This window comes from Rattus norvegicus, chromosome 6, assembly GCF_021556685.1.
Source record: "Rattus norvegicus strain SHRSP/BbbUtx chromosome 6, alternate assembly SHRSP_T2T, whole genome shotgun sequence".
NCBI lineage: Eukaryota > Metazoa > Chordata > Mammalia > Rodentia > Muridae > Rattus > Rattus norvegicus.
Genome location: NC_141539.1, coordinates 11,945,732 through 11,959,460, shown reverse-complemented (window position 1 = coordinate 11,959,460; position 13,729 = coordinate 11,945,732). Strand labels below are relative to the sequence as shown.

The window sequence follows — 13,729 nt, the reverse complement described above, 5'->3', positions numbered from 1 at the left end:
CATATATTTTAGTAAAGCTTCTACAACAGTAAGTGTCTATATGACTTTTAAAAGGTTGCTCCTGTTATTTCTCCCCTCTGTTCGTCTTTCCTCTTTCTCTGTCCTCCCATCTCCAATTCCCATCCTCCCTGCTCAGGTATTCCCCTTTAACTCCTTATGCCACATAGTCAAGTACATATTTCTTACTGCATTTTGTAGCAAAGTACCATAATGTGAGTTTTTAAGTCTATGGACAATACCTTAATAGATGTTGTCATCTGCCCTTTTATAATGGAGAAAGTGTCTCTTGTGCGTTTGCGGTGTTGGATGTCTGTGGGAGTATTCTACATCTTTGGTGCCAGTTTACTTGGAGAACTTTGCAAACCTTTCTTCTGCTCATGTCTGATAGTGCTATCAAATGCACTGTTTACTTCCCTGAGAGCCAAGATCTTGTTGAAATTGCACAGAATTAGTCTCTTAGGGACCAAGTAACTGACCTTGCCTGGTCTTCTTTTGCTTGTTTTAGTCAGTGTACAGAGGGCCTGCATTGGTGCTGAAGACGAGCAAACAGTCCTTTGCACAGCACAGACTTTATAGAGCACCAGATTTCTAATCTTAACTGACATCTCAGTTTGCCATTTAAGTTCTGTGAAGGAACTGGGAAGTTTGGAGAGAAGAGCAACAGCCAGCTATGGTATTGGGGGGGGATTCAGCAGGACTTTTATTTTAACTCATACTCCAGCAGGTTAATGTCACACAGTTTCCCATGTAAATATTTTCTAGGTCAACTGGGAACACCGTGATTTATAACTAGAAATCCAAACTACAAACAGGAAGCCTATATACTATAACTCACAGGGAAAAATATTACTTGGAAATGCAGTAAGTCATCCTTATTCAGGGATACTGCATCTCAAGACCACGGTGTGTGCTTGAAGTCATGACAGTGCCTCTCTCTACATGTGTTCAATACTACACAGAGGAGGAGTTCACTGCTGTGTTAGAGCCACTTTTGCACCAGCAGAGTTACACGTTGTCTTGGCACTAAGTAAAACGAAGGTCATTTGGATGTGATATTGTGACAGAGAAACTGATAACCAAGGCAACTGCTTAGTGATAGATAGTACAGTATAGATACGCTGGATAAAACCATGGTTGAGTCCTCGTGTGACTGATTGTGGTGATATGATTTTATTGTACCATGCAGGAAAGTAGTCAACCAAAACTGTGACAATTGCTTATTTCTGGAGGTTTTTCATCTAATATTTTAAGGCTGGTTGACCGTAGGTAATTGACCACCCATTTTGACGAAAATTTTCATGCATATGGTATATATGAGAGAGACAGAGAGAGTGGGGGGAGGGAAGAACAGCTGAGCATATATACAAGTGCCTGAATGGAAGTCAGATGTTAGCATTGAGTGTCTTCCTTGATTTCTCTCACCTTAGTTTCTGAAGCAAGGTCTCTCATTGAATCTGGAGTTTATCGATTCTGCTAGGCTGGTGGATCAATGAGCTAGAGAAATTTGTCTCTGTCCACATCTCTTAATCAATGCTGGGATTACAGATGCACATTTCTACTTCCTGTTTTTATGTGGGTGCTGGAGTTCTGAACTCAGGTCCTCATGCTGGTATGGCAAGCACTTTATCAACTGAGTCATCTCCCCAGGCCAGAAAAGATTATTTCTTATATGAGCCTAGTAATTGAAAAACTTTGTGGGAAAGGTTCTTAATTTATATTTGGACTTAGTACATTAAGAAAAGTAAAAGCAAGCCCTTTATAACAAATGTGGTAAGCCAAGAACCAAAAACCAATGTTTAAAGTTATTTTTTATAAGTTTAGAGGATTTATTCCAGGTTGATTAATCTTTTTAAGGCATTTTGCAGTTGACTTACAATACTATCTAACATGGTGAGAAAATACAAGAAAGAGATTTGGATTTATTTAGCATTTATGATTTAGCCATTAGAGATTATACAGAATAGTAACACACATTCTAGATATTTTGAACATGAAATACTTCTTAACAAAGGCAGTTTTATATTTCAGTTATAAAAATGAAGCAGGTTGAAAAACAGATGTGTTAAAAGAAAATAGTTTATCTTCCTAACATAGGTGAAATAAGAATGGGTTTGTATTGCTAACTAATATCCCTATTTCTTTTCTAGAAAAGGGAAAAAGTGGTATAGAAAAATGCTCAAGAAGTCTAAAGGAGATGCGGAAATTGCTCCGTGGTTAAGAGCACCAATTACTCTCCCGAAGGAGCACGGTTTGATTTCTAGCACTCGCACACAGTGCTCACAACTTTCCAATTCCAGGGCATCTGTGGGCTCCAGGCATCATGCATGTAGTACACATGCAGCACACAGATGTGCAGGCTAAAGAGGTCTGTAAAGAGAGTCTGTGGTAGGTTACACATTTATCATATTCTGTGGGGTGACAGGCAGTGAAAGGTACCCTGATTCCTGGTCGAGACAGGTTGAATCCCTGGGGGACCCTAAAAGGGATGGCAGGCACATTCCCAGCCTCTCAGATCAGGGTGTCACTAGCTGTAGCCCCCCACAAACCCCTGTAGAGAGGTTTTGAGACAGACCAGTCTCATAAAAGCAGTGCCCCAAGCCCCTCCTCCACAGGTGAGGATGTGACCACAGGTCACATAGGCTCAAGACAGATCAGTCATAGAGAAAGGTCCACGCCCTGAATATGTAGATGAGGTCTTCCTAAGCTCTCAGGCCAAACCAATAGGAATACCTGCTGTCAGACACTGACCCATCCAAAAACCTATTTAACTATTATGTTCAGAATTAAAGGTGCGCAGGGAATATTCCATCGTCTGAGAGCTTCTGTCATAAGAGCTGTAACACCACCGCTTCAGGAAGAGATCTGCTCTCCCGAAATTGCTGCCAGAAGCTCCCCTATACCCTTGGCCAGCTTGTTAGTCCCCTGCTGGCTCAGACCTCGCCAAGCAACCCAAGTGGCAGCGGCACAAAGGAAAAGTACCGGTAGGGGGGGCAGCAGAAGCAGTCCCCTCTCCCTGAGTTCTTCCCCCCTCCCCCGAACCTGAGCTCCTAGCCCGACCAGAGATCGCTGTGAAGAGCACCAGGCGCCAGAGCCCTACAATGTTCTTTATTTCACACAGAAGAGATCTCTTAAGAAGTGTAATCCATTAGAGAAGGGCGCCATCATGGCAGTGGAAAGGAATGGCTTTGAGAAGGGTCACTGAGTCCATTTGCTTCATGAAGAAACTAGCAGAAGAATGAATGAGTAGGTCTGAGGACAGATTCTACAGTTCTCTCAGTGCTAGCTTAGGAGTGGGCACTTATGCCATCTAGGACAGGAAACTCTAGTCTGTGAAGAATACCAGCCATCATGAGCAATGAGAAGCTCTCTAACTGTAACTGTACTAAATCCTGACACAGTGTGGCTCACATAGGTGCATGCTGTTCTCAAAACTCAAGTGGCACATTTAAGATTTGCTCATTCCTTTTCATGTAAATTATACCTAAAATGTAAATAAATATTATATATTATACTTGGTGAATATGAGTACTAAAGTTCATATACATGGGCACATACAGTCTATACACTTGTGTAAGACCTATACCTGTAAATTACTTTAAAATATCAAAATATAAGACATATTGATCAACATAAATAACAGATAATTGCATAGTAATATATGAAAGTCAATATAATAAAATATTGCTTGCTGTAAGTGGTGATATATAGGTGTTCACTACATAGTTTCTTCAACATTTCTGTATATTTGAAAATGTTCATAATAAAATATTGGAAAAACTTAAGGAACATTGAATGTATATAAGCTTTTAAATAACAAAACCTACCTCTCCAATAATTATTTGTTTGAGTATCAGTGTAGTCTATTTTTGGTGTATTTCAATCCAAAGTAACTCAGAAAAGAATTTTTTTTTCAGTATGAGAATCATTAAAGAGGCTAGGCTTTGTGAGTGAGGTCTGAGAGTGAATCTTTTACTAGTTTTCAGTACTTTCAAAAACGGTGATGGGTTTTTTCTTATATAAGATTGATGACATCTGAACTGTAGGGTTTTCTGAGATTCAGTTGGTGAGATTATGTAATACACTCACTGAGATGCTGCATATGTAATGAACTTTCAATCAAAAAGGCAAAGGAGCCAACGAGAGCTCTGCAATTAGACCCATCGGCTGCTTGTCCTTCAGGAGTCAACTGTAGGAACAAGTGCTTCTGGCAAACACTGGCTGTATTTCCCAATAAACTGCAAAGGACAGAATAATGTGAGCGAATAGCACCCCATGGGAGAGTTAGGGGAAGGACTGAAGGAACTCAAGGGATGGCAACCCCACAGGAAGACCAACAGTGTCAACTAACCCTGACACCTGGGAGCTCCCAGAGACGAAGCCATCAACCAAAGAGCACACATGGGCTGGTCCGAGGCCCCCAGCACATAGAGCAGAGGACTGCCCTGTCTGGTCTCAGTGGGAGGAGATGTGCCTAATCTTACAGAGACTTGATGCCCCAGGGAAGGGGATATTCCTGGGGGAGGGGTACCCTCTCAGAGGCAAAGAGGAGGGGGCGTGGGGTGAAGAACTCTGGGAAGGGATACTAGGAGGAGGGCAAAATACAGAAAGCATGTACTCATCGAAAACAATATGCTAAGGTGGTAGAAATATTTTCCTGTGTAGATTTAGGGAGTTTAACTGGCTAGGCATGCTTGCTGTGTAGCATTTCCAAGATCCTGAGATAGACGAGGAACAAGATGGGCTGAGATGGGCTCCTGGCCATGAGGTACTCATGATCTGTAAGCCAAACAAATATGCAGCATGTGCCTTCAGATGGAAAGTTAAGCAGAGTGTCAATGGGAAATAGAAGTCTCTAGAATAGAGCTGGCTAATAGAATTCCTTGCACTGATGTAAACAGTTTGCATCTGTGCCTCCTAGTGTGACATGTGAAGCACTTGGAATATGGCTAAGAAACTTCTATTTACCATGCAAGGCTAGCAGTCACACTGCACAGTGCATCTCTTGAATATATTTATCAAACTATCTGAGGACAAAGACCAGTTTAAATTTTCAATCTGCTATGAAGTAATATATTTGGAGATTACAATGTAAATCACAAGATTGAAATGAAAAATGTCAGAGACGTGAAAAATGACAACTTAGATTTCCTTAGTATTAGATTCAACAAAAAATTATTCTGCCTAAATTACTATAAAAATTTCTAAACCTTCCTGAAACTTATGCGACCAAGTGTTATAGGCCGTCCTCTGAAGCAGGTACAATTCTCCTGAAGTGCCTAAGGATAAATATTTTTCTAAAACACTTTTTAAAAAACATATTTAGGCACAATTTTGTAATGCTAGTGAGTTAACGCTCTCGGTGGTATGGGCTGTTGACAGTGCACTGTGGACAACTTCAGGGTAGCCTGGGACGGCTTACTTGCTCCTGGGAAGCCATTTTTGCAGTTGGAAGTATATGCAGAAAATTCCTTCCTTCTGTAAAGCTCCGCCCGGCGTTTACAGCAGCCGAATCGGCTCAGCAGCAGAAGGAAATCTCTCTGAAACGCCTTCGTGAAGATCGCATACAGAAATGGATTGGCACAAGAATTGACAGGATAAAAAAGGACCAGTAAGATTTTCGAGTTGGTGACAGTGATAAGGGGCACTTTGAAGGCAGCCGAGATGGCAAAGAAAGAGATGGGCGCCATGCACGTGAAGTCTGTGAAGATGAGGATGGCCATCTTCTTAGCAATTTTTGTGTCCTTGTTAGGAGCTGTCAGCTCTGGATTTTGAACTGCAAAGTAGATCCTAATGTAGCAAGCACAGATGACGACGAAGGCCACCACGTTGAGGATTAAGATGGATAATATGTAGACTTGGGACAGAGTGGATTCCACATCCATGGGGAGGCAGATGCTGACCTTCATGTAATTGCTGATACCCACAAGGGGCATCGTGGCGATCAGCGTAGAAAAGAGCCATCCTCCGAGCATAATTGGGATGGCATGCCTCAGTCTTAGCTTTTGGTCTAGCTGTACAGCATAGGTGATGGTGTGCCACCTTTCCAGGGTGATAACCGTCAGGGTGTAGACAGAGAGTTCACTGGCAAACACAGTAAAGAAGCCAGCTGCACCGCAGCCACTCCCTGTCTGCCAGTCTATGGCGTGGTTATAGTACTGGCCTTTTGTTTGGGAGTCCACGGAGGCAATGAGCAGCAGGTAGAGCCCCATGCAAAAGTCTGCAAAGGAGAGATTACACATGAGGAAGCGGGGCACTGTCAGTTTATAACGACTGGTCAGGAGAACAAAGAGGACTGTCAGGTTGCCAAAGATGGCTAGTATATTAATCAGCCAAATCAGGACCCTAAGGAAGGCATAGCCCATAATATCTTCACAGGGGTTGAAAGCATCTGGTTCTGGAGCACATTGGAGTGTCTTGGGTGAACAGAAGCCATAATCATAATCCCAGCCACTGAGTTCATTCTCCTCAAAGATGGCGGAATAACTGTAAGACAAACATTGGCTTGAGGGAGACATAAGAGGTTCCCACGACTCTAAGTATTAAAAGAAATTCAAGAATCCTTAGTGGGCTTTTAAAGCCTAAGAAACAAAAGAAAACAAAGCCATGATGGCCTTAGCCTTACATCTACTTGTTAAATTATCTCATTTGATGTAATTTCTTCAAAAGAAAATGAAAAGCTATCTAGACACTATAAAATATATCTACTTAACACACGGACGCAAAGACTTAATGAGGCTGTTTACAAAGAATGATTTTCTTAGAAGAACAAGTTTAGAGACATAATATATACATGCTAAACTTAAAAAATCCTTTCTTGGCGTTTTCTTAGCTATTTATCTTATTTAGTTACCAACCAGACTGCTACCAAGCTGATTGCAGTAGCACACAGTGGGATTGGATGGTTTGCAGCATTGAGAATCATCAACTGGTGGGGATTTGTTTGCCCTGAAGTCCCTGGCTAATTCAGTGTTCCAAATGGGAACTAGGAAACAACAGCAGATGAGGGAGAGGAACAGGGACAGCAGACAAAAGGATGAACTCCATACTCCTTAGGGTGCGAGTCTGTTCCTGGCTCTGCATCCAATACTCTCTTAGGGGCACATCTATTGATTTTTTTTCCTTGACAGCCTCTATCCGATTTTAGTTCTCTTCCCTTCCAACCTCCTGGAAATGTTTTTCCAGAACAGAATTCTGAATTCTGCTTATCCAACTCAACCATTCTCCATGCCTATGTGATAAAATTCACATTTCTTTTGATGAGCCTCAAGGCTTTGCTTAGTCTGAGTTCTGCCTACTTCCGGAATGTTTCTCTCTCTCTCTCTCTCTCTCTCTCTCTCTCTCTCTCTCTCTCTCTCTCTCTCTCTCAATCTCTCTGGTAAATTCTCCCTCACCCTGAAAGACATGTTCCTCAAGAAAGTTATTCTTTCTTTATTATCCCTTTTCTCTGTTAGAGTCACACTTAGTGATCAACACAATTTTACCAATAGATATGTTTGTTTTGTTGAATGTTATCTTAGTTTTGAGACAGGATCCCATACAGCCCAGGCTGACCTTAAACTTGCTACACAGCCAAGGCTGACCTTAAACTCTTGATCCTGTCTCCCAAGTGTTAGATTATAGATATGAATCCTCATGTTTGGCTGATTCTTAATTGTGGGATGTGCGCGCGTGCGTGCGTGCGTGCGTGCGTGCGTGCGTGCGTGCGTGTGTGTGTGTGTGTGTGTTTGTGTGTGTGTTTGTGTATGCGCATGAGTGTTCATGTAGGACAGAGGAGAATGATGCATGCCATTCCTCAGGCAACTTTCAACCTTTGTTACTTGAGGTGGGATCTCTTATTCACCTGGAGGTTACCAAGGAGGCTAGGCTGGCTGGCCTGTCTCTGACTATCTATCACTGGGACTACAAGATTATTGACTACATCTGTCTGGTTTTTTTTAATGTGGGTCCTGGAAATCAAGCTCAGGTATTCACGTTTGCAAGACAAGAACTCTACCAAGATCAAGATCTTATTTCTGAAGTCATGGCACTTAGCAAAGTTTTGGTTCTATTCAATAAGTCTTTGTGGAGTGAGTAAATCCAGACTATAGGGAAGCCCTGCATCTGGAAGGCATTTATAGTGCATGGCAATATTGAGCATATATTTGATGATGAACATGGGACCAGTAAGTTTTGACTTTGTCAAAACTGATAATAAAAAATAAACCCTGATAACTGTTAATATGAAATTTTGTAAGTTGGATAAATGGGATAATTTTCTGGAAAGGCCATTTCAAGTATATTTTTAACCATAGAATTTCTTTCATTAAAATATCTTTCCCTTCCAGGAATGATGAGGGTAGCTTCCTTAATACTGGTCAGCTTTCAGGAAGGTGCTTTGTAGGCTGATGGGAAAAAACAAGCCATTAATAGTCTTACTCATCTGTGAACCCTGTGAATTATAATAATGACCTGTTTGGAAAGATATACCCACAGATGCAATAGTGGTTCAAATGTTAGAGGGGTAACCAACTTCTGATAGAATTTAGACACACTCTATAAGGAAATGCATGCCAGGTACTATAAATCTGGCTAGAACATATGATTGTGGTGCCATATATATGTGGAACATTTATATTGTGGTGTGAACTACTACCATTATTTTTCTAAATGGACATAGTGTCCAAGTATCATTTAAATTCAATCTCTATGCCCATTTAGTGCAGCTCTCAGTCTTGATTAAAGAAATTGCTTTGTGCAGTGAATGACAATTAATGCAGAAGTTTACAATTGGTCAAAAGTCAGAGAATAAGTGTTAGTTAGTGGTAGGCTTAGCCATAAAACGTTGATCTATCTACCCCTCTCCACAAGACTATGTTCGCTGCTACACTCATAAACTTATAGCAGCTGCAGTCTCTGCTTAAGATGTGCACAAGATCAAGCCAACCAACATGCCAGTACGAAGTGGGAAAAGCTCACAAGTCCAGACTCCTGATGATCTATTGACAGTTAGAGGCTTCTCTGGAAGGGAGAGTCCCTTTTCTTGAGAGTGGCTCCTGGTAGGCCAATCATACTCTCAGTGGTTAGCTCCACACTTTTGAGTTTGTGGGCAGGGCATATTGTACTCAGTGAGTTATTTAAAAATATAAGAAGACATGAGGTTAGGAGGGGTGGGAAGATAGGAGGTAAATATAAGAAGGTTTTGCTGTGTGTGTGTGGGTGAATATGATATAAGAAATTCCCAAAGAGTTAATAAAAATGTATTTTAAAAAGTATCTTTCCCTACTCTCAAAACCTTTCATGTTCTATACTAGGAAGTTGTACCTATTCTCTGAATTGATGAAGAGAAAATATCTGAGGCCTTCAGTACTAGAGGAAGAACAATGTGAAAATCCTGTAGCAGGATTCAGATCTGTGAAGAGCTGTGTCCCCACAGATGACGGCAGAGAAACCTCATCTGTTCTACTATTAAACAACTTTAAGCAACACACTTATTAGTCTTATTTACATGAATATACTGTCATATTGTTTGTTTTCCAGAAGATGGTAGTTATAAAAAATTAATAAGGAAATGAATCCTCCTTAATATTAGTGCTTATAGATCATCTGATTCTAACCTTGTACGGTTAGAAAGGGAACCAAGATTAAAGTAGGTAGAGATAGAGTCTGTTCCTGGCTTCCATCATATGAAGATGTACAACTCTCAGCTCCTCCTGCACCATGCCTGCCTGGACACTGCCTTGCTTCTGCCTTGATGATAATGGACTGAACCTCTGAACCTGTAAGCCAGCCTGAATTAACCATTGTCCTTATAAAACTTGCATTGGTCATGGTGTCTGTCCACAGCAATAAGACCCTAACTAGGATCACAGGAGAGGCCACAACATCTGCCCCAACACCTGGAGTAACTGGGTCTCACAGGATCCAGGGACACAGGAACTCCTGCCCAGCCAGTGGCATGGGTTCCTTCCTGTCTGAACTAGTGCCCTGAGCAGACCTTGGGTGCTGGCTCTGCACCCACTCCCACAACACCCAGAGGAAGCCTGACTCCCAGGTGCTCTAAAATGCCCAGGATCACAGGATCACAGGATCACAGGATCACAGAGGAAGCTTGACTCTCAAGACATTGGACACAACCAGGAGCACTGGCCCTCTGGCAGACTCGAGATCACAGTTGAGGCCATAACATCTTTCCCAACACCCAGCGTAACTGGGACCTCCACAGGAACCAGTGAAACCCAAACCCCCACCCAGCCAGAGGCACAGGTTCCTTCCAGCTTTCACTGTGCCCAGAGCAAACCCAGGGCTCTGGCTCCCTACCTACTCCTGCAACACCCTGAAAAGGCTTGACTCCCAGAAACTCTGACAGAACAGGATCTCAGGAGCTTAGTCACACCAGGATTTCAGGATCCCAGAGGCAGCTAGACTCCCAGGAGCTCTGACACTCCCAGGATCTCAGGATCCCAGGATCCCAGAATGATAGGATCCCAAAGATAGCTGGACTCTGAGGAGTTCTGACACAACCGGATCCCAGGAGGAACAGGCACCAGTCAGAAACATCAGGGACAGGTAGCACTAGAGATAACCAATGGTGAAAGGCAAGCACGAGAAATAAGAAACAGAAACAAAGCTACTTGGCATCATCAGAACCCAGTTCTCCCACTATAGCAAGTCCTGGATACCCCATCACACCAGAAAAGCAAGATTTGTATTTAAAATCATATCTCATGATGATGATGAGGACTTTAAGAAGGACATAAATAATTCTCTTCAAGAAATACAGGAGAACACAGGTAAACAGGTAGAAGCCCTTAAAGAGAAAAAACAAAAATCTTTTTAAAAAAATTACAGGAAAACACAACCAAACAGATGAAGGAATTGAGCAAAAGCATCCAGGATCTAAAAATGGAAATAGAAACAGTAAAAAAAAAATCACAAAGGGAGACAACCTTGGAGATAGAAAACTTAGGAAAGAGATTAGGAGCTATAGATGCAAGCATCACCAAGAAAATACAAGAGATAGAGGAGAGAATCTCAGAGGCAAAAGATACCAGAGAAAATATTGACATAACAGTCAAAGAAAATGCAAAATGCGAAAATCTCCTAACCCAAAACATACAGGAAATCCAGGACACAATGAGAGGACCAAACCTAAGGATAATAGGTATAGAAGAAAGAGAAGACTCCCAACTTAAAGGGCCAGTAAATATCTTCAACAGAATTACAGAAGAAAACTTCCCTAACCTAAAGAAAGAGATGCCCATAAATATACAAGAAGCGGGAAGTCCCACACCCGCGGATCCCGGCCCGCAGCAGCTCTCTGCTCCCAGACCCGGTGAGAGAGAGACCCAACCGCCTGGTCAGGTGGGCACTCCTGAGGCTGCAGAGCGGAAGAGACCACCAACACTGCTCACCCCTGCCCACATCCCTGGCCCAAGAGGAAACTGTATAAGGCCTCTGGGCTCCCGTGGGGGAGGGCCCAGGAGCGGCAGGACCCCTGTGCCTGAGACACCACCAGAACCAGAAGGAAACAGACCGGATAAACAGTTCTCTGCACCCAAATCCCGTGGGAGGGAGAGCTGAACCTTCAGAGAGGCAGACAAGCCTGGGAAACCAGAAGAGACTGCTCTCTGCACACACATCTCAGACGCCAGAGGAAAAAGCCAAAGACCATCTGGAACCCTGGTGCACTGAAGCTCCCGGAAACGGCGGCACAGGTCTTCCTGGTTGCTGCTGCTGCAGAGAGCCCGTGGGTAGCACCCCACGAGCGAACTTGAGCCTCGGGACCACAGGTAAGACCAACTTTTCTGCTGCAAGAAAGCTGCCTGGTGAACTCAAGACACAGGCCCACAGGAACAGCTGAAGACCTGTAGATAAGAAAAACTACATGCCCTAAAGCAGAACACTCTGTCCCCATAACTGGCTGAAAGAAAACAGGAAAACAGGTCTGCAGCACTCCTGACACACAGGCTTATAGGACAGTCTAGCCACTATCAGAAATAGCAGAACAAAGTAACACTACAGACAATCTGATGGCGAGAGGCAAGCGCAGGAACCCAAGCAACAGAAACCAAGACTACCTGGCATCATCGGAGCCCAATTCTCCAACCAAAGCGAACATGGAATATCCAAACACACCAGAAAAGAAAGATCTAGTTTCAAAATCATATTTGATCAGGATGCTGGAGGACTTCAAGAAAGACATGAAGAACTCCCTTAGAGAAACACAGGAAAACATTAATAAACAAGTAGAAGCCTACAGAGAGGAATCGCAAAAATCCCTGAAAGAATTCCAGGAAAACATAAATAAACAAGTAGAAGCCCATAGAGAAGAGTCACAAAAATCCCCGAAAGAATTCCAGGAAAACACAATCAAACAGTTGAAGGAATTAAAAATGGAAATAGAAGCAATCAAGAAAGAACACGTGGAAACAACCCTGGATATAGAAAACCAAAAGAAGAGACAAGGAGCTGTAGATACGAGCTTCACCAACAGAATACAAGAGATGGAAGAAAGAATCTCAGGAGCAGAAGATTCCATAGAAATCATTGATTCAACTGTCAAAGATAATGTAAAGCGGAAAAAGCTACTGGTCCAAAACTTACAGGAAATCCAGGACTAAATGAGAAGATCAAACCTAAGGATAATAGGTATAGAAGAGAGTGAAGACTCCCAGCTCAAAGGACCAGTAAATATCTTCAACAAAATCATAGAAGAAAACTTCCCTAATCTAAAAAAAGAGATACCCATAGGCATACAAGAAGCCTACAGAACTCCAAATAGATTGGACCAGAAAAGAAACACCTCCCATCACATAATTGTCAAAACACCAAACGCACAAAATAAAGAAAGAATATTAAAAGCAGTAAGGGAAAAAGGTCAAGTAACATATAAAGGGAGACCTATCAGAATCACACCAGACTTCTCGCCAGAAACTATGAAGGCCAGAAGATCCTGGACTGATGTCATACAGACCCTAAGAGAACACAAATGCCAGCCCAGGTTACTGTATCCAGCAAAACTCTCAATTAACATTGATGGAGAAACCAAGACATTCCAGGACAAAACCAAATTTACACAATATCTTTCCACAAATCCAGCACTACAAAGGATAATAAATGGTAAAGCCCAACATAAGGAGGCAAGCTATACCCTAGAAGAAGCAAGAAACTAATCGTCTTGGCAACAAAACAAAGAGAATGAAAGCACACAAACATAACCTCACATCCAAATATGAATATAAAGGGAAACAATAATCACTATTCCTTAATATCTCTCAATATCAATGGCCTCAACTCCCCAATAAAAAGACATAGATTAACAAACTGGATACGCAACGAGGACCCTGCATTCTGCTGCCTACAGGAAACACACCTCAGAGACAAAGACAGACACTACCTCAGAGTGAAAGGCTGGAAAACAACTTTCCAAGCAAATGGTCAGAAGAAGCAAGCTGGAGTAGCCATTCTAATATCAAATAAAATCAATTTCCAACTAAAAGTCATCAAAAAAGATAAGGAAGGACACTTCATATTCATCAAAGGAAAAATCCACCAAGATGAACTCTCAATCCTAAATATCTAAACCCCAAATACAAGGGCACCTACATACGTAAAAGAAACCTTACTAAAGCTCAAAACACACATTGCACCTCACACAATAATAGTAGGAGATTTCAACACCCCACTCTCATCAATGGACAGATCATGGAAACAGAAATTAAACAGTGATGTCGACAGACTAAGAGAAGTC

General features: G+C 42.2%; 1 protein-coding gene across 7 annotated transcripts in view; it reads right to left on the bottom strand.

The window, feature by feature from the left end:
- Nucleotides 1-1,795: 1,795 nt before the first annotated feature.
- Nucleotides 1,796-13,729, bottom strand: part of Lhcgr (luteinizing hormone/choriogonadotropin receptor) — a 65,793-nt gene continuing 53,859 nt past the window's right edge. For 3 of the 7 annotated variants that reach the window (XM_087552326.1, XM_087552324.1, XM_087552327.1), the window contains one exon: nucleotides 1,796-6,483. In XM_087552326.1, coding sequence (XP_087408452.1) covers nucleotides 5,340-6,483 — 1,144 coding nt within the window. In that variant the 3' untranslated portion in view covers nucleotides 1,796-5,339. 7 annotated transcript variants of the gene reach the window in all.